At 35.2% G+C, this 20837-nt stretch overlaps 1 protein-coding gene across 4 annotated transcripts in view; it reads right to left on the bottom strand.

The window, feature by feature from the left end:
- Positions 1-87: 87 nt before the first annotated feature.
- LOC123674470 (hormone receptor 4) overlaps positions 88-20837 on the bottom strand; it is an 80522-nt gene continuing 59772 nt past the window's right edge. For 2 of the 4 annotated variants that reach the window (XM_045609347.1, XM_045609346.1), the window contains 5 exons: positions 18669-19925; positions 13639-14231; positions 5231-5423; positions 4371-4543; positions 88-2738 (listed from right to left, as the gene is read on the bottom strand). In XM_045609347.1, the coding sequence (XP_045465303.1) occupies positions 2658-2738; positions 4371-4543; positions 5231-5423; positions 13639-14231; positions 18669-19925 (2297 nt within the window). In that variant the 3' untranslated portion in view covers positions 88-2657. Of the gene's footprint in view, positions 2739-4370; positions 4544-5230; positions 5424-13638; positions 14232-18668; positions 19949-20837 lie in introns of all 4 variants that reach the window. The other 2 variants (XM_045609348.1, XM_045609350.1) reach the window with 2 other exon arrangements.

The raw sequence follows: 20837 nt of genomic DNA, 5'->3' as shown, positions 1-20837 counted from the left end.
ACTGATGTGAATTTACTTTTTTGAGTTGAGTAACTGAAATATTAATCACAATATCGAAACAGGATGGGTTCAAAAAAACCTCATGGATAATAATAATTTGCTTTATTTTCTAATAAACAAGCTTGAATAATCTTAGTGTTAATAATAAAGAAAATAACGGTAACTCAAAAGATGTTTATACATCAGGTAAACATTTTCTTAATGTGTATCAGAATTTGCCAAAATATATCACATAAAAATCAAGCATTCATGCTTATTGAAGTGAATGTGTAATACCAACAAATTCTGATTTTATCTAAACGGTAAGTACAATTATTTTTACAATTTTAAAATTCAGTTCACATATGATAACTCATATACATTTTTTTCAAGCTTTTATTTTGGTTAAAATCCAAATATTCGACAATTATTTATATTTGTGGAATTTGAAAAATCTCAAAAGAAATATTTGTTAATTTAAAGAGAAATGGAAGAAATAAGATACAGATGTGAAAAAGTGGAAGAAGTTTAAGTAGAGAAATAAAAGGATCATTACTTGAAACTGAAAAAGCCAGTAATTAGAAGAGAAGAACATCTAATTATTGAAAAAACATCTAATTACTTATTTTGATTCTTTTCAAGAAGAATACAAGTTTAGTTGATACAGAAATAGAAAAATGAGTGAAGGTAGTAGTGAAAAGTTGGAAATCTTTCTTATGGATAACAGTTAAAAGAAGTAATCAGAGGGAAATAAAATTTTTATAATTTACAATAAAAATATTGGAAGCGCAACTAAATTCATGTTTTAAGCTTAAAAATATTGAAATATGTATTATTTCAAATGAGTTTCTTCATAATTCCTAACAAATATGTAGAATTATCGAATTCATATTGTGAAAGTTGAAACATGAACGATCATACAACATATTCAAAACAAAAAGGAACAATAATTTGTACACGTACTTGGTAGCACTGGTAACTTTCATACAAAATTGGCAGTCATAATATACAACACTTTCAGATCGATTGTATGAATATAAGAACAAATAAATAGTAATATACATATTCTTTATAATTTACATATTTTCGATAGAATGTTATGTTCTTTTTGCATATTCATACAATGTCTCATGTATATTATTACATTTATGTATACTTCATCTTATGTACCTACCCAATATATAAAGATATATAAGATATTAATGATTAAAAACATCAAAACCCGATTTGAAATTTATGCGTTTTTCTTGTTCAGTTTACAGCAAATATAAAACTGATGAGATGAATTTCTAGAAATACATTTAATTAGTATATGTTGAGAACCTAAACACTAAAATGACTAGATGATCACAAAATAAAGACAAATTGAAAGGTTTATATATCAGAAACGTATTTGCAATAGTAAAAAATCAACAGGATTTCATAGGATGTATTTTGAAATACATAATACAATATTTATGATTAAAAAAAAAAAAGTTTTCAAAAATTTAGTTTTGATTGCAATTCATTAGAAAAACTTTGGTAACAAGAACATGAACAAGTAATTAATATATTAAAACACTCATCATTTCATGCAACATATTGGTATTTATAAAAATTATAGAATAAAGGAACTAGGTATAAGAAAAATGAAAATAGTAAAATGAAGAATAAGCGTAGATATACTTCGATTGAAGAGGAAACTATAAACGTTTTCAGTAATGATTAAATGATTAACTATTAAGTATCTGATATTGGCAGTAGACAAAATCTCCTCTTATAGATATCGTATAGTAGGATTACAAAAATACAATTTTCGTTAGTAAATATTACTAAACTATGTAAATGGCAGTAAATGGAATGAATACATTCGCGTGGCAGTGACAGATTGGTAAACAGAGATCAAAATTAAGAAATATATATCGTTTTCACTCTGATTCATGGAAAATAATGAAGGATAAATTAAAAATAAACGAAGATAATGTATGCAGAAAAACCTATGAATTCTTTAAAAGGTAATCACTGAAAACGTTTATAAACAGTGAAATATAAACTAGTGGAACATGCATTACAAAAAGAACGACACAGAGAAATAGAAAGTGAATTCAAAGATTCAAAAAGAGATTTGGGAAAATAAACATTTATACATAGATAATAGAGTTGAAAGAAAGGAAGGTAGGTATATAAAATTTCGACTCCTACGTATATCTAATTAAATAATTTCATTTTTAACTCTATTTCTCACCATTTGATGTTGTGATGTTGAAAATTCTTCTTTTTCATAAATGGAGTTTTGATGTTGTCAATCTAAAAACATTCGAAGGCAACTTACTCAGACTTACAGAGCGGTTATTATAATGTAATCCGCCATTTTCATTCTTGACTTTTAGTCTTCCGTACGGAAATTTTTGATTCATATATTATTATATAGTCACGATAGATCGGGCGTGGGCGTTCAGCAAGGATCATTTCTCGGTCCTCTTTTCTCTAGGCAGTTGTTGCTTCTTGAACGCCCAGCCTGTATAGGAGCGTCATATCCACATATAACATTTTCTTAATTTTACATCAGTTCTTCGTAACAATCAATATAGTATGTGCGTTTGTTATCAGTATAACTAATCTTTTTTCGGGATAATATTAAATAATAATATCCTCAAATTCTAACTAATGTCAACCTCTGCAGTATTTTCGGTTTTGTACTACCTCAGATCGACAGTGTTCAATACGAAAGGAACGTAAAACATTTTGCTGTCCATGAGTTGTTTAGCTGCTTCTTGGATCTGCAAAGAAATTAGGAGTTTAGGAGTCGTTATTTTTCAGAATATACCTATCTATTCAGCGAATATAGAGTACCGGAAATTGATCATGTATAAAGCCTGCTTGTAGACAGTCGCTAAGTTGACCCAGACATATTCTTGTTTATACGGAGTTTGAGAATCATCTTTTAATTAGTTTCATTAAAATGCTTCTTTTTTGTCAGTTCGTTTCAATATTATAGAGAGTAGAGCTTTTTGTGATCACATTTGGATATAACATTTTTTGTCTCTGAATTGAAAATTTTCTCTTGCAAAAAACATTTCTCGCCACTCTAACTAATTTTGGTTTTGTGTCTGTCTGTCGGTCTGTTTGTCCGCAATCTTCTATAATTCTAATCCGATTTTGATGAAACTCAGTAGAGAGCAGTATGGCCCAATACGCATTTTCCGATATTCCAAATATAAGGCGCGCCAATTGATTATGCGCAAATGTGAAATTTCCGGGGCTTCAATCAATATTTTGGAATGTGTATTCGGGTTATGGCACAAAATGATTCCACAGGTGTTCCATTTCAGCATATCACCATGAAAACATTCAGAAATAAAATATGAGTATATATCATTTTCGTATCATACAAAGTACTCAGAATTCAGATAATGTAACTAATGTTTTAATGAGAACTTTTTTAGAACAATCTAACGAATAGAGTTGTTAGGAGATGCCCTGTATATAAATTGAGGTTCTGAAATTCATAGAATGTACTCTTGAGCTTCAAGGATCAATATTTTTTTATTGGCTCACTCGAATAATAGTAGAATAATATTTAATTTTTTTATATAGCAAAATATGTTTTTGTATATTTTGAAACGGGCTATAACCTACTTTATGTATGAAGTGAAGAGTTATCAAATAAGAACGCTTGGTTTGCTTTTAGATGACAGTTCGTATTATTATCCGGAAATTTGCCAAGCGAAGCTATCTAAACATATTGTAAAAAATTTTGAATTCCAAACTTCTAGTGGCGAGGCCAGCTTTCAAGAATAGGTAGGGCCAAGACGGAACCCGGATTTTTTTGAGGAAGGCCAAAGTTTTCAGATCCACCTATGTAGTTTACGTTAAATTCATGTTGTATTTTTTTTACATGTGATATTTCAGAGGAGGGGGGCAGCAAAAATTTGTGGGGGCCCGCGCCCCCTTCCTCCTCTCTAGCGACGCCTCTGCACACTCCGTATGAATGTGAGAATTTCAATGGAGCAGGTGAAATAAATTTCCATATTGCTAATTTTAGAAATAAGTAAAGTACTTACAGGTATTTTGTGCTGTTAAATACAGCTATTTTTCATCCCGTCATTAATGCAAATTTTTATTCTGATTCTTTTCGATCGATTGTTTTTTTTTCATTATATTTTTTCAAATTCAACAATAAATTAGGTGAGTTGTTAAATAACTTGAAAAACACGAAATTTGAAATGGAAGTGTTTGAAAGATATACACAGAGCAGAATGCTAATCATGACGATACTGCTAAATATTTATTCAATTGGTGAAGATTTTTTCGCTTTTAAATCTGAAATTCTAAAATATGTATGAGGAAAAACCAAGTGCTCGTATGAGATAATTCTACATCAACAGTTTACTCTCATAAATTTCCTTTACCTTGGTTACCTTATAGGTAAAGTAACTTACTTCAGGTAAGATACCCATTAATTCTTGTACTCGGTTTGTCTGTTGGGGAAATATGTTTTGTATGAAAACTTTCAAACATGTCATATATTTGTCGAAAACCGATTCCATCTCACTATATCCAGGACCAGCTCCAGGAAAATTCTCTGAAAATCAAAAGTTTCAGTTTAGGTCGAAGAATTCAAATAGACATTTCAAATATACAGAATATCAGAGTAATAGAGGGAGCATATGTCATTTTCAGTAAGCAAATTTTGTCCCCAACATGAACTATGAAATTTGACATGAAGCGCGCGGAAATGAAAACATATCAGTGATACGACATTTCTCTCAATTTGAGAGTTACTCTACAAAGAACGCACTTCTTATGTCCTATAGTGAATCAACGTTTCATATTAACTCAAAATATATTGAAATAAATACCTAAATATATCAGAAATTCAGAAAACGAACTTCAAGCGCGCCAAACGACGTGAAACAACCGATGACTCTAGGAGAGCAAAAGTTCCCAAACCTTGGATTTTAGCAGGTAGATACAGAAAATAAATATTCAGCTTATTATAAATTCGACAATAAGGAAAAATATCGGATTCCAAATATTCAAATTTGCATGTTTGTTCGGGAAACACACAAATAAATATATTTTATTCAATATAATACAGGTACATTCATAATGAGATAGTAATATTGTGGATTTGAAAATATATCACAATCCGACAACGTAATCTAACCATGTTGGGGACATGTAAAAATAGCGTATAGGTACTATATATATGTTTATTACTCTAAGGTTTGAATATTGTTGAAAAGATTCTAAATGAGTAATTACTTACCATTACCCACAAGAGTAATGACTTTAAGGCACACGTATTCCTCCATCGTAAGCTTCAGTTGTTTAAACGTATGAATAATGTGTAGTAACCTCTTCAAAACGTTTGAAATGTCTTCTCTTAGTTTCGACTCAGAGTAATCATCTCCGATCAAGGCAGTAAAATACACCTGGAGTCTAGACAAATTTATTTCCATCTGAAATAGAGAACATTATTATTATTTACGTGAATAATGGTTTAACATCTGCGTGTTAATAATTGAAATTAATTTCACGGCATTCAGACAATTTTTCAATTCAGGAAAAAGTACCTCCTCGGGCGGGACTCGAACCTGCAACCTCCGAATAACTAGTTCGATGCTTAGATATAAGCCACCGAGGAAGGGGCGGGTTCGAGTATCGCTCGAGGAGGTATTTTTTTCAGAATTGAAAAATTGTCTGAATGCCGTGAAATTCATTTCATTTATTATTATTATTATTTGTTACAAATTTCGAAAAAGATTAACATAAATTCCATAGAAATATACAGGGTGATTTATAAGTTCACAGAAAAACTACGCCATATGAAAGTTCAAGTAATTTTAACAAGAAACATCGGTCGATTGAACGTCTTGTACACATATTTTTCTGATTGTGTTAATAACTAACGACTTAGTAACAAGAACTATCGAATCGGTAGTTTAGGTAGAAAACCATAATTTTTATAACGGGTGTTTTTTTCGAGGTATATAACTTTAAGTTGGCATTACTGTTCAAGATGGCAACCGATTTAATAGCTGTTAAGTGATTTATTCTCAGTTTGGTTTGGCAATTCATCATGAATAGACTCACGCCTGAACAATGCTTGCAAATAGTGCAATTTTATATCAAAAGTAATGGTTCTGTGCGGAATACGTATCGCGCACTTCTGGTTGACTACGTCAACAAACAAAACTGTCGCATTTGGAGTGAAGCTAATCCTCAGGTGTATGTCGAAACACCGTTACATCCAGAAAAACTGACTGTTTGGTGCGCTTTATGGGCTGGTGGAATCATTGGTCCGTACTTCTTCAAAAACGATGATGGCCAGAACGTTACAGTCAATGGTGATCGGTATAGAGCCATGATTACTAACTTTTTCATTCCTGAATTGAACAACCATGATGTCCAGGAGCTGTGGTTCCAACAAGACGGCGCAACATGTCACACAGCTCGTGCCACAATCGATTTATTGAAAGACACGTTTGGTGACCTCCTAATTTCACGTTTTGGACCTGTGAATTGGCCTTCAAGATCTTGTGATTTAACACCGCTAGACTACTTTCTGTGGGGCTATGTAAAGTTATTGGTCTATGCGTATAAGCCACAAACCCTTGACCATTTGGAAGACAACATTCGCCGTGTTATTGCCGATATACGGCCACAAATTTTGAAAAATGTCATCGAAAATTGGTCGTCCAGATTGGACTACATCCGAGTCAGAAATTATATTTAAAATGTAATGCCAAAAGATTATCTTGCGGATAAATAAAATTCATGTCAATCGAATAATCCATCGTTGTTTCATTGCAATTTAAAGTTCTATAGCTCTAAAAAAACACCCTTTATCGACATTAACAAGAACTTTTCAGCTATAGAGAAAATATCCATATGAATAAGTTAGGTTGAATAAGTGCATGAAAATATTCTGACAGTAAAGTACGGTTACTGACCGATAAGGCCTTTATCTTTCATATTTGGGCGGTTGAACGTAACCGCAAGCGTAATATAGCTGCTTGAGAAAATATTGACTCACATGACTTTTGAACACAATTTACATTCACTACTCTAGAAGATATGGAAACATACGTAGTATTCAATTCATAACCTCGCTAGGCACTATTTAATTTAATATGGATCAAGATAGAATGATTTTTACTATGATGATTTTATCATCATCTTCATAAGATAGGATAGGAGATATATCTAAATTTTTATGGCTAGAAAAAATTCAATTTAATGAACGATAGAGAAGTAGCTATTCAAAATATTATTGAGATAAAAGAATTGATATCTATCCAAAACATATTTAGAATATTCAGAAATATAAGGTTTCAACAAAGCCAGAGAAATCACAGAATTACAGAAAAAATGATTAGAATACTTCATATAGGTAACAATTTTTTTAACAATATGGTTTTTTGAAACATTGACTTGTGATCTTAGGTGTCAGTTAAGTTTTCAATTCGTGATTCAGATCTATTCATTTCCTTTCCTACTGTCATAAAATAATCGCTTTCTTTCATATTAATAATTTCTTAATTATTGATTGAGACACCTTGTATTAGGCCAATTGAAATGTCCCCGGTCTGATGCACAGATGGCGGTGCTAGTAATAGTAGTATTAGCACAGATTACTAGTCTGTGGTATTAGCACCAACCTTCAAACGATACGTGTCAAAATTTGACAGCAGTCCGCCCATTAGTTTGTGAAATATTGCGTTTTGAGTGTAGCAACTTTTGTTATTTGAAAAAAGATGGAAAAAAAGAATTTCGTGAGCTGATAAAATATTGCTTTTTGAAGGGAAAAAATACAGTTGAAGCAAAATCTTGGCTTAATGAAAAGTTTCCTGAGTCTGCACCAGGACAATCAACCATCATCGATTGACATGAGAAAGCTGTGTGCAAAATGGTTGCTGCGCGAGCTCACAATCGATCAAAAGCAACGCCGTGTTAATGATCCTGAGCAGTGTTTGAAGCTGTTTAAGTGCAATAAACCTGAGATTTTTCGTCGATATGTGACAACGGATGAAACAAGGCTCCATCATTTCACTCCGGAGTCCAATCGACAGTCAGCTGAGTGGACTGCACACGATGAACCGAATCCAAAGCGAGAAAAAACACAACAGTCAGCTGGCAAGGTTATGGCATCAGTATTCTGGGATGCGCAAGGTATAATATTCATTGATTACCTCCAAAAGGGCCAGACCATCAACAGCGATTATTATATAGCGTTATAGAATCGATTAAAGGATGAAATCGTTAAAAAAACGGCCCCATTTGAAGAAAAAAAGGTGCTGTTTCATCAAGACAATGCGCCGTGTCACAAAACAAATTGACAATGGCAAAATTGCATGAATTGGGGTTCTAATTGCTTCCGCATCCATCGTATTCGCCAGATTTGGCCCCCAGCGACTTTTTCCTGTTCTCAGACCCCAAAAGAATGTTCGCTGGAAAGAAATTCAGCGCCAATGAAGAAGTAATCGCCGAAACTGAGGCCTATTTTGAAGCGAAAGACAAATCGTACTACAAAAATGGTATCGAAAAGTTGGAAGATCGCTATAATCGCCCTCGAAGGCAACTTTAAGAAAATCGAATTTCGCCAAAAAAAAAATTGTTTTACCATGGTAGACCGGGGACTTTTCAATTGGCCTGTTATAATCTTTCCTCCAAGATCAAAATCAGCTTGACTTTATGCAATTTAAATTGAGTTAAACTCCGGAACAATTCCGAGCAGATATATCAACAATAACTGAAAAAATTACTCGGATAAAAAATATCTATCGTTATTAAGGTCCTCGTCATATTGGAATTACAATTTCCACACCAGGAAAAAAAAAGCTGGAAGTAAAGAAGTGTATATCAAAGAACTAAGGTTGCGATAAATTATTTCTTTACCAGACCTTGATTATGTTTAGTGAACTTGTAGATCAAGGTGTCGTATTTATCATGTAACGAGGGTCTAATGTTTTAATAGAATAATTTTATAAAATATCGTACTGCCGTGAATGAAAATACATTCGACTTGATCGGCAAAATATATAATATACATTGTCACAAATGAAGGGCAACAACAATTTCATAGCATGATCTATGCTAGATGAACCAACTATTTACAACAAAAACATGTTCAAGGTTTCGTTATGAATGTTTCTTTGTCAATTAATTCGATAAAAACAAAGGAACTAGAAGAAGAATTCATTGAATGGGTATGCTTGAGGTGATAGCTTGAGTAAAATACCGCAAATTTCACACAATAGCTTATTATCTCCTTCTATCTCACATAATATCGCTTAATTCATTGAGGAAAAAACTGATAAATGTAATAACACTGGATTTCGATCAAATTTATCACTCCAAAAATATGAGAATAGATGTTATCTGAATTTTTCAATATGTTTGAAATCGAATTCCGTGATTTTCAGCCTCTAGATTTTTTAGACCAGGATTCTAAGGCCAATGTGGTATTAACCTACAAAAGTTTATCTCATAGTTTTCAAGAAAAATTTGTAATTTTGTTAATAGGCAAAATCCGCCTGATGCTTTTGGAAGATATCAATAGTTATCTCAATTTTTTCGCAATAAATAGAAAATACCAGATTGGAATCTAATATTTGGTAGATCTGTGGGCTACATCGATCTGTAGACAAAGGTAGATCTGTGAATGAAGTAACTTGAATTTAAAGTTGCAGGTAAGTACGAATAATCGTGCAAAATCTTCATACTGTACTTTTCTTATACTTTCGTTGTTTTTTTATTCATCATTTTTATTATTTTTCCTTTTGCTGTATATGTATTCGCGTTTTCAGTTTCTATATTTATATCCATAATAATTAATTACAATGTGAATATTATGCTCAAAAGTAAAGTGTTTTTCTTAGAAAATATCCTATCAAGAAAATATTCATTTGAGTTTAATGCCGTTTCAGCAAAAATTCTGCAATTTTCAGACATTAAAGATAACCGTGAAAAATTATACTTTTGTTCTTATTTCACAATTTGTGAATCGAAAAAGGCTTTAACCTCGGCAATTACTTCTTTATTAGAGCCAATTTTTTAACCTTCAATACACGAAACTAGATTTTATCAATTTTTCAAACAACAACAAATTTAGCTCAACTTATCCTTCAATATCTCGATCCAGATTCAACTTTATATTTTGGCATGCACTTTTTAAAGATTTGTAATAACGAGAAGTAAAAGTAGTAGTGCACCAGGCTCGGAACTTATTGAGTGACCTGTTAAGTCTAGAACAATGACTATTATTCATATCTAGTTAATGATGAGTAGCTCTAGACTGAACTGAGAAAACTATATCGGGTGGTCCAACGAAAACTTAACACCAAGATTTCCCGACATAAAAATGAAAATGTGGAAAATCGCTCGGTCCCGTCAATTTTTGATTCGAGGGAAAACAATGTTTCCGTTTTTTTCATCTCCGTAACATAAACCCCCAACGGAGGTGAGTACAACCCCTTGATTTTGAATAGTGATAAGAGGTGTTGCGGTAACTAATTTTGCTTCAAAATATCCATTGATAATGAAATAACAGCGAAAATAGTGAAAGAGGCAATGTGGAATTTATCTCGAGAATATTATTCGTATGCGACACATTTCAAAGGTAACGGGTGTTTTTTTTCGAGGTATATAACTTTAAGTTGCATTACTGTTCAAGATTGCGACCGATTTAACAGCTGTCAAGTGATTTATTCTCAGTTTAATTTGGCAATTCATCATGAATAGACTCACGCCTGAACAACGCTTGCTTTATTTCGAAAATAATGTTTCTGTGCACCTATCGCGCACTACGTCCATTTTATTTTGTTTAGCGATGAAGCGCACTTCTGGTTGAATGGCTACGTCAACAAACAAAACTGCCGCATTTGGAGTGAAGCTAATCCTCAAGTGTATGTCGAAACACCGTTACATCCAGAAAAACTTACTGTTTGGTGCGCTTTATGGGCTGGTGGAATCATTGATCCGTACTTCTTCAAAAACGATGATGGCCAAAACGTAACAGTTAATGGTGATCGGTATAGAGCCATGATTACTAACTTTTTCATTCCTGAATTGAACAACCATGATGTACAGGAGCTGTGGTTCCAACAAGACGGCGCAACATGTCACACAGCTCGTGCCACAATCGATTTATTGAAAGACACGTTTGGTGACCGCCTAATTTAACGTTTTGGACCTGTGAATTGGCCTCCAAGATCTTGTGATTTAACACCGCTAGACTACTTTCTGTGGGGTTATGTAAAGTCATTGGTCTATGCGGATAAGCCACAAACCCTTGACCATTTGGAAGACAACATTCGCCGTGTTATTGCCGATATACTCCACAAATGTTGGAAAAAGTCATCGAAAATTGGACGTCCAGATTGGACTAGATCCGAGGCAGCCGTGGCGGTCATATGCCAGAAATCATATTCAAAATGTAATGCCACAAGATTATCTTGCGGATAAATGAAATTCATGTCAATCGAATAATCCATCGTTGTTTTATTGCAATTTAAAGTTCTATAGCTCTAACAAAAAGACCCTTTAGTAATTACTCATTCACTATTTTACCTGTCATGTCTTTATCGATAAAAATTTTGGAGCGACATTCCAGGATCAGATAGTACTCAATTAGATCTTCAAAATGAGGTATCGCAACATCCCCCATCTCTATTCGAAATCAAGGGGTTGTACTCAACCCCTTTAGGGGGTTGGATTTACGGGGATACGAAGAGCGAAAAAACTGTTCCCCCTCGAATCAGAAATTGATGGGTCCGAGCGATTTTCCAAATTTTCATTTTAAAGCAGGAAAATCGAGATTTTAAGTTTCCTTTGGATAACACTGTATTTTTAACTCGAAGAAAATGATAACGGACATCCCTCAAGGAAAAGTGCTAACCATAAACACGTGTTTCGGGCTTGCAGCCCCCATCAGTACGGTGAAAAAATGTAAGCCCTGTTGCACATGATCCCACTCGCATTGGTTCACGTGACTACATCAACGGCAACCGCGCGTAAAAGCTCATGTACGTTGCTCCGTAGACACGTGAGTCCAGATGCGGTGATCTGTGGGTTGCCAATTGCATTGGTTTGAAATAAGATGCATAGAAAACCTGGTGTGTCTACTTATACCTGTAAAACTTTTAGAGAAAACGGGAGATTATTCAGATTTATTGATTTCGAGAGAATGCGTCTGTTTCAGATGACGCATACAGCGTTTATATTTGACATTTCTTGGATTCTCGACTCTCGTAACCTTTGAGTATAGAAAAATAATATTTTATATTCTATGCTAGTGGATTCTATACTCTGGATTAGGCTAATAGCCGTCTGTCAATACGCTCTATTAGTGATAACGTCACACACCGCCATTTTAGTTCTCCTGTCAGTGTTCGGAATCCAAACAAACAAATTGTCATTCAAATTAATACGTTGAAGAAATTGGCTTATTTTGATAAATAAGATTATTTAAGGAACGATTTTACTATTAATTGATAGACAGAAGGCACGAGATTAATGCCAGTAAGTTCGAACTTGAAGTTCAACTAATAAACACGGCTTTATACAAAATCTGGGGAATGATACAGGATTCAAACTTACTGGTATTAACCTCGTTTCTTCTGTTTATCAATTAATACTGAAATAGTTCTCAAATACTCTTATTTATGAAAATAAGCCAATTCCTTCAACGAAACCGTACTAATTTGAATGACAATTTATTTGTTTGGATTCCGAACACTGACAGGAGAACCAAAAATGGCGGTGTGTGACGTCACACTAATAGAGCATATATATTCCATTCTTCTCATTGAAAATTCGATATGAACATAATTTATTGTGAAAGTTTGCAGTGTCTCAAATCATTATTTCATTTTTAAACGGCTTCAGACAGAAAGCGGGAATTTGAACAATTCTGAAAAGCGCCACCTCGCAGAACTCTTGTAAGCAGAACTCCAAAGCAACAAGTGGAATATCTCATAAAGTCTGAAACATAATCGAATCAGTACACACACCAGGGATGCTATGCATCTTAGTTTGAAACAACACTACTGGGTCGAGGCTTGTGTTGACCAGTGCGAGTTACAGGATGGCATTTTTCTCCTAATCACTCATCATCCAAAAATCAAGTTATCACAAATCGGTCTCTAATGGCCATAAGTCATAGACGTCGATCTTGAACTTCATCTGTGGCCCTTCGACTTCCAGTGCCTACTGTATGGGCTTTATCGAACCACGCCTAACAACATCTCATAACAGTAGTTGGATTTCTGTTCGTACGGTTAGCGATTTGTCGAAATGATAACCCCGCCTCCCGTAGACCAATAATTCAACCTCTTTCAAATTCACTTAGCTGGCGATGAATTCCGCGTACACGTGCTCTAGGCATTTTAACAACAACTAAACATCGACTTTGGATCTCGTCGAACAGCTGTTTTAAAATTTAAAAAACTTGCAAAAAACGACTACAGTATTTAAGTAACAAAAATTGTTATGTGAAAAAACATACACGATTTTTATCTCCAAATTCAATCATTTACTCCTTGCTATAATATCTATGTTTTATCAAATTAAAATTTAAACAACTCCTTTTGGGTATTGCAGTTTCTTTGACAGTTAGTACATTGTTAATGTTTCCCTGCAACAAACGCAGGAAAAAAAAATGGACCAACTCACCTTTTCGTTGATGCCGATATGGTCGTCCGGCAAAGCAATCGCTTGGTACGCCGACGTGGTGAGCACCAAAAGATCGTGCCACTTAACAGTCAGGATCTTCGTCGTAATAGCTACTGGTAACTCTGGATAAAATGGTAAATTTTTAGCCCACTGCACAAGTTTATACACAATGGAATCGCCGATATGACAAAGTCTCTGGTCCATCTGCGTCTCGAGTTGAAACAGCTGATTCAGATTTTGCACCGTTGCCACGTTTTGAAAGTCATCACACTCGATCAAGGGTCGTATTAGAGAGAGGCAGTAGTCGAAGGAGAAGTTCCTGTCTCTGGAACTGCTGACCGCACTTTCCAGCCGCTGTCTCAGGGCACTGGGGTTCGTTAAAGCTGTCTTTAGGATGGTCCCGTTGATCAGGCTGGCTGGAATACTGGTCTGGGGTTCGATCTTTATCTGCTGGTTGGGGCTCCCGGCTTTGATTGCGGTTTTGGCTGAGGCCTGCTTGCCACCCGTTTTCTTGTGTTTCTTGTATTTCACTTTGTACAAATTATACACCGCGCCACTGTTCCGACCGCCTGGCATCCTGTCTTCTCGAACGGCTGAAAACGAAGAGATAGGTTAGGGTTGAATCATTAATTTTATTTGAGGGAATAGGGAATTCAAATTTAAGAAATTGGGGAGAATTTTCATTTATGATCCTGTTGGAGAGGACAGAACTGTTGTAATATAAAACTAGACTGAATAAATTCTGGGTCCAAGCACAATTTTTCAAAAAATTCGACTTTATTTGTCAACATAAGCACGTTCAAGAGTGATACAAGTAGATATTTCAACGCTACTCAAACTACTCAGGTAATATCTTTTCTGTGAAAAGGTTTTTTTTTTTGTGCTTTCTAAATAGCATTCAACCTCGGCAATATCTTCTTCATTAGAGTTGAATTTCTCTCCCTGGAGCATCTTTTAATCGTTGTTGTCGATGGAGCAGATTGTTAATATCACTTATCCAGCCATTGCTTTGCTCGTGAAATATATTTTTCCATAAAGAAACAGTATTCTACTTCTCACATTAGGACTATACTTGCGCTCAAGAGTGTCTCAAAAGAAACCTCAAAGGGACAGCCAGGCCACGCTGTAATCCCTGGACTCATATAGCCAGAGGTCTCTAATGATATGGGAGAGCCGTAATACTATAAAGCAACTGGCCAGAGGAAATAAAGTAACTCTATTTTGGGTACCGGGGCATTGTGGTATTAAAAGAAACTAAAAAGCTGATGAACTTTCAAAACGGGCATCAAGTTTAACACCTGTTGGTTCTAAACCCTTCTGTGGGCTTTGAAAAGACCAATATAAAGCAGCGGTCCAACAATGGAAGTGGGACAATAGAAAAACCCTCTGGAGAAACATTCCGGGCCTTGCTCAGGCAAAGAAATTTGTGGTGCTAACACCGAACTATATCAGGAAGCTTCTGAAGCTACCACCAAGCTGGGTTTAGGGTAAGGGTGCAAATACCTTTTGTACCGCAAGGGGAAGTCAGCAAATGAGATCTGCAGAAATAGTCAAGGCTCCTAAGGATGTCGTCGGTTTCGTTAACCGTATCGACAGCCTCCCTGGGTTAGGTAGGGTTAAGAACAAAAGATCAAATTGGTAGCAGTTCCCTGAGGTCTAACAGAGCCTAATCATAATAATACAAGGAATTAGCACTTTGTTTTCAGCAATGATCCTCATTCTTAGGATGCCGAAGTCCAAATACAGACATCTAGATTCTTGAATTATGAACATTACAAAACGTTAATATGCTAGTGAAAATTAATTTCATAACTGGTATCAGAAATAAAATGAGAAGGAAAAGATCAATTCTCCAATTAATTTTAAATTTTAATTCCTTATCACGTCTAGATATCGATCATTTTCTATTCGGAAATGATTAAATGCAAGGACACAACCTTCATACATACTTATAGGGTTCAAGAACTAAGAATATTTGAATTCAGTATAAGTAATCAAAGGCTTAGAATCGTCATAACTCAATATCTACCTTGAACGTTTGAAGACTTTGGATTTCTGCTCAACAGGTAACAATTATATTTCAACTTTAGCACTACTGATCACCTTAAACTATCACAAATGTTTCTTCAATTATTACAATAATAACAAAATGGGGACTTCTAACAAAGAACAATTAATAAATAATAGTATAGGTTGTGTCTGTGATCATCATTTAATGAGTAGCGTGAACGAAACGATATCATAGACAAATTCTAAGAGTATAATTTTATTTATGAATTTTATGCTGTATTTAATTTCACGATAAGTTATGACTCTATCGATTCAAGTGATAAATACACGTTTCACAATATTATCATGTATAAATACATAAAACACTATGATGCATGTCATAATTACATCATTTATGTGTTCAAGTTCATTTCTGGTTCTACCATAGATTTCAACATAAATCGAAGAGTTTTGTGAAAAGCGTAGTGAACAGATCGATTCATAGGGTGTTTTTTTTTAGAGCTATAGAACTTTAAATTGCAATAAAACAACGATGGATTATTCGATTGACATGAATTTCATTTATCCGCAAGATAATCTTTTGGCATTACATTTTAAACATGATTTCTGGCATATGACCGCCACGGCTGGCTCGGATGTAGTCCAATCTGGACGTCCAATTTTCGATGACTTTTTCCAACATTTGTTGCCGTATATCGGCAATAACACGGCGAATGTTGTCTTCCAAATGGTCAAAGGTTTGTGGCTTATCCGCATAGACCAATGACTTTACATAACCCCACAGAAAATAGTCTAGCGGTGTTAAATCACAAGATCTTGGAGGCCAATTCACAGGTCCAAAACGTGAAATTAGGCGGTCACCAAACGTGTCTTTCAATAAATCGATTGTGGCACGAGCTGTGTGACATGTTGCGCCGTCTTGTTGGAACCACAGCTCCTGGACATCATGGTTGTTCAATTCAGGAATGAAAAAGTTAGTAATCATAGCTCTATACCGATCACCATTGACTGTAACGTTCTGGCCATCATCGTTTTTGAAGAAGTAAGGACCAATGATTCCAGAAGCCCATAAAGCGCACCAAACAATCAGTTTTTCTGGATGTAACAGTGTTTCGACATACACTTGAGGATTAGCTTCACTCCAAATGCGACAGTTTTGTTTGTTGACGTAGCCATTCAACCAGAAGTGCGCTTCATCGCTAAACAAAATAAAATGGACGTAGTGCGCGATACGTATTCCGCACAGAACCATTATTTTCAAAATGAAATTGCACTATTTGCTAGCGTTGTTCAGGCGTGAGTCTATTCATGATGAATTGCCAAACCAAACAGAGAATAAATCACTTGACAGCTGTTAAATCGGTCGCCATCTTGAACAGAAATGCCAACTTAAAGTTATATACCTCGAAAAAAACCCGTTAGTATTCTAGTTTGCTCATTTTCAACATTCAACAGCGGAATTTGGTATGATAGAATTTGTTTGTAGAATCTCATATCACGTCACCATTCAGTGAGTATTGTATTGTATCATGAAATGAAGCTGTATCTATATGCGATCATAGAACTAAAAATGATATGAACTCCCTCGAGAGAAATGGCATCCAGATTGAACCGAGGCTATCGAATGAAACTCCAACAGATCCTACCAATGGACACGGAATAACTTCCTGTAATGAACAATCCAGTTCCGCTTCATCTATGAATGTGAACTATTTCCGATAACGTATTAAATGTAATTTCCATGCGGAAGAAGCAGAATCGACTCATAAAAGACAATATCAAGGTGAGGCAGTCCACGATATAAAGATAAACTTGACTCATTCTGATAAATCACTGGATAAAACACAATGTCAAAGCGAATCTTTACGGATACGAAGTTTCATCTATCGATTTTTCGAAAAGAATCTAGGAAACCTTCGACTTGAAATATATATCCTCGTTATTTTCCATTTTTATAATGTTAGCTTCCTAGAACTGGGTCGAACGGATTATACAGTTTCTAAATATGTGAAAGGTCAAAATAAAATAATATAGACGATTGTTTTCTAATATGAAATACGTAAGGTATGAAAATATAAGTTCTTTTGAACAGATTTTGAAAAAAAAAACATAATTCACTAAATTATTGAGGGTTGTCCAATAGGAGTAATTGGATTAAAAATTAGTATGGTCATAGTATGAGGAAAGGATAGTAAGCCAACCGCCGTTTGACGGCAAGGAAATAGTCACCAGGGGTCGCTACTATAGTTGGATTTGGATTTGGAGAAGTAACCCTATAATAGATAGCGCTGAATCATGAGCTATAGATGGCGCAGAAATAATACGATAATTCATTCAGTGGCATGGTTGAAAAGGGGTCGCATGACATTGCCAGTAATTTTTATGTTATTATTAAGTTATCACAAATACACGCCACTGGCGTAAATCCTTTTTAGGAGCAGAAAAAATATCAAAATATAGAAATCTTCTGACCACTCTATTTCAAATATTTTAGTTCTTCAAAATAACACCGATTTTTTCAGAGGGCTCCACTTTACGGACCAATTTTTGACAGTAAAATTCGAGTAAAACGTCAGTACAACTAGATGGCGCTCAACATCAACAAAATCGAAAAAAAGCACTACACTGGCTTACTATCCTTTCCTTATACTATGGTATGGTAGCTACTCTGTTTAGGTATTATTTTTTGACATATCATACTGAAAAATTGTGAAAATTCAGGGTAGATTTCAAATGAAAATGGTCTCATAGCAGTGTTTTCATTATTTTTATCTTTCTGAAATGTGCATCTTCTCAATAGGAAAGACAAACATTTGTTTGTTACAGGTAGTGTTTATTGCATTCTAATTGAAGTTAATAATTCAAAGTAAATCTTCATTATTGAGTGAATAATAGCAAATCTTCGAATTCAAAAATATTCAATTACGCCCATGTATGAAGTTATACTGACATCTGCAGCCCTTCAAGAGGTAAAATTCTACAATTTATGAATAGACTATGGGATAGAAATAATGACTCACCTTGTAGAACCATCCCTTGCCTCATACACTTCTGGAACCTACAGAACTGACATCTATTCCTGTGAGCCTTGGTGACCTCACACTTCCCGTCCGATACACACGTATATATTCTTTTATTTTGTACCGTCCTTTTGAAGAAACCTTTACAACCTTCACAAGTGATGATACCATAGTGCAATCCAGTTGCCTTGTCGTCACATATCATACAGATCATAGGTTGTTCCTCATCCTCAGTCGACTCTCTCATATCACTAGAAGACGAAGACTCGTTCATTTTCGAATCCATAGGAGACATGCTGAACAAAGGTGGTAGGCTTGGAGGTGACATCAGAGCTTGCATCTGCTGATTTACCGGTAACTGTCGAAGATCTCCCGCCCATAGCTTCTCCATGTTGAGTGGTGACGTCGTGTAAGGCCTTGGTGAAAGTGACGGAGGAGACAAGGTAGATCTGGATGGAAGGCCAAGTCTATCTTGCCCTAAATTCAAGAGCATTTGAGCTGCACTCTCTTCGGTGTTCGAAACACTGGAGTTACTACCAGGAGACCAACTGGCTAGAGAGTGATGCTGAGATGATTCAGATATAGGGCTGGTCTGTTGGGCCTGGGGCCAGATCATGGTCCGTATCCCACCAGATTCTCCCATAATTACCCCTGGGTTTGGCTTCGGTGTTAATCTATGGCTAGGGCTTGTTGGACTTTGATCCAAAGGAGCAGGGGCGGCGAAATTGTTGCTCATTATCTCTGGCTTCACTATACCATTAAACCTAGAGTGTTTGATCCATAATTGGTTCTGTGAAGGTTGGTTCATGATGACTCCGCTACATTTACTAGTGGCAGTGGTGGAGGAAGGAGATATGGACCCTTGGCTGGTGATGACGTGTGAAAGGATACTAGGCGAAGAAACTGGCAGTTGTACTATGAGGGGACTATGTCTGATGACCGGGTTGGTTGCAGGCCGACCAGGTGAGCTGTGAGGTCTTGGTGGGTACAGAGACGGACTCGCTGTAGTGGCAGGTCTCACTGGAGGGCTCTGTGACCTGATCACAGGTAAGGTACGGATGACGCTGGTGATTCCTCCACCGTCAAAGACACCCGACTCGCCCAGACGGCACATCTTCTCCAGGGTGGCGACGGAGGGGTGGATCTGATGAGGCGTGGAGTCCGGACTAGGAGGGTTGACGATGGTGTCGGACATCTTGGGTGACGTGGGATTGACGATATCTGGCGATGATGTGCTAGTGTCGGCGACGGATTCGCCTAGAACCGGACAGATACATTGCCTAGAAAAAAATGTCGCGAATGGCTGCCTAATCTAAAATGCAGTGAGGGTGATAGGGAGTTGTGCAAGGTTGGGATTTCTTTTAGCAAAAATATCTGGATATTCCTGGTAAAAACTTTGAGGGTGATAAAGACGGATTAATTTACTCCAAATACTTCAAGGCAATTAGGAAAATGAGGTGAAATACAAGGTGTTTCATGAATCATGAGTCGAAGTATTTATAAACCATACAACAAAGTCAATAAGCACATAATATCATCTAAAATTCTCCTTTTTCAAGTCACCAGAGATGAATTTTAAAGAGAAATAATTCAATGTTTCTCAACAAATGAAAAATAACGGATTTTAATTCAATTTTTCGTGGTGTGCAAAGTGTGAAAGAAGAAGTATATATGAGGAAGTGAGCTACTCAAACAAGTAGATGAATGGAAACATTATGAACATATATGATTACGCAGATGAGAAGTCTATTGAGTGAAAAAGAAATATAAAAATTACAGAGAGATTTATATTAAGTATTTCCTAATTTTTGAGAAAAAAAATATAAAGTATATTTTAAGTTTATTATGTTCACTTTATCCATTCAACTCCGATAGATCAACATCCTTATATCCTAATTGAGTATCGATTGATATTTTGTATTTTTATAGTCCAAAACTGAAAAATTTTCGATTAGATAGATAGAGATTAAGAGAAGCCAAATTAATAGTTTTCAATCATTACAAATGGAAAAAGATTTTTTTGAAAGTGATACACAAATTATTTAAAAGTCCACGAAATGCAAAATGGCGAAGGCACCACATGAGAATTTGATTGTTTCAATGACATTTTCAATGATTGTGTCGAAAAATGAACTGAAATATGTACTCTTGGAATTATTATATGAAGGA

The sequence above is a fragment of the Harmonia axyridis genome, chromosome 3 (genome assembly GCF_914767665.1).
Source record: "Harmonia axyridis chromosome 3, icHarAxyr1.1, whole genome shotgun sequence".
Classification (NCBI taxonomy): Eukaryota; Metazoa; Arthropoda; class Insecta; order Coleoptera; family Coccinellidae; genus Harmonia; species Harmonia axyridis.
This window is presented reverse-complemented; position numbering and strand designations above follow the sequence as displayed.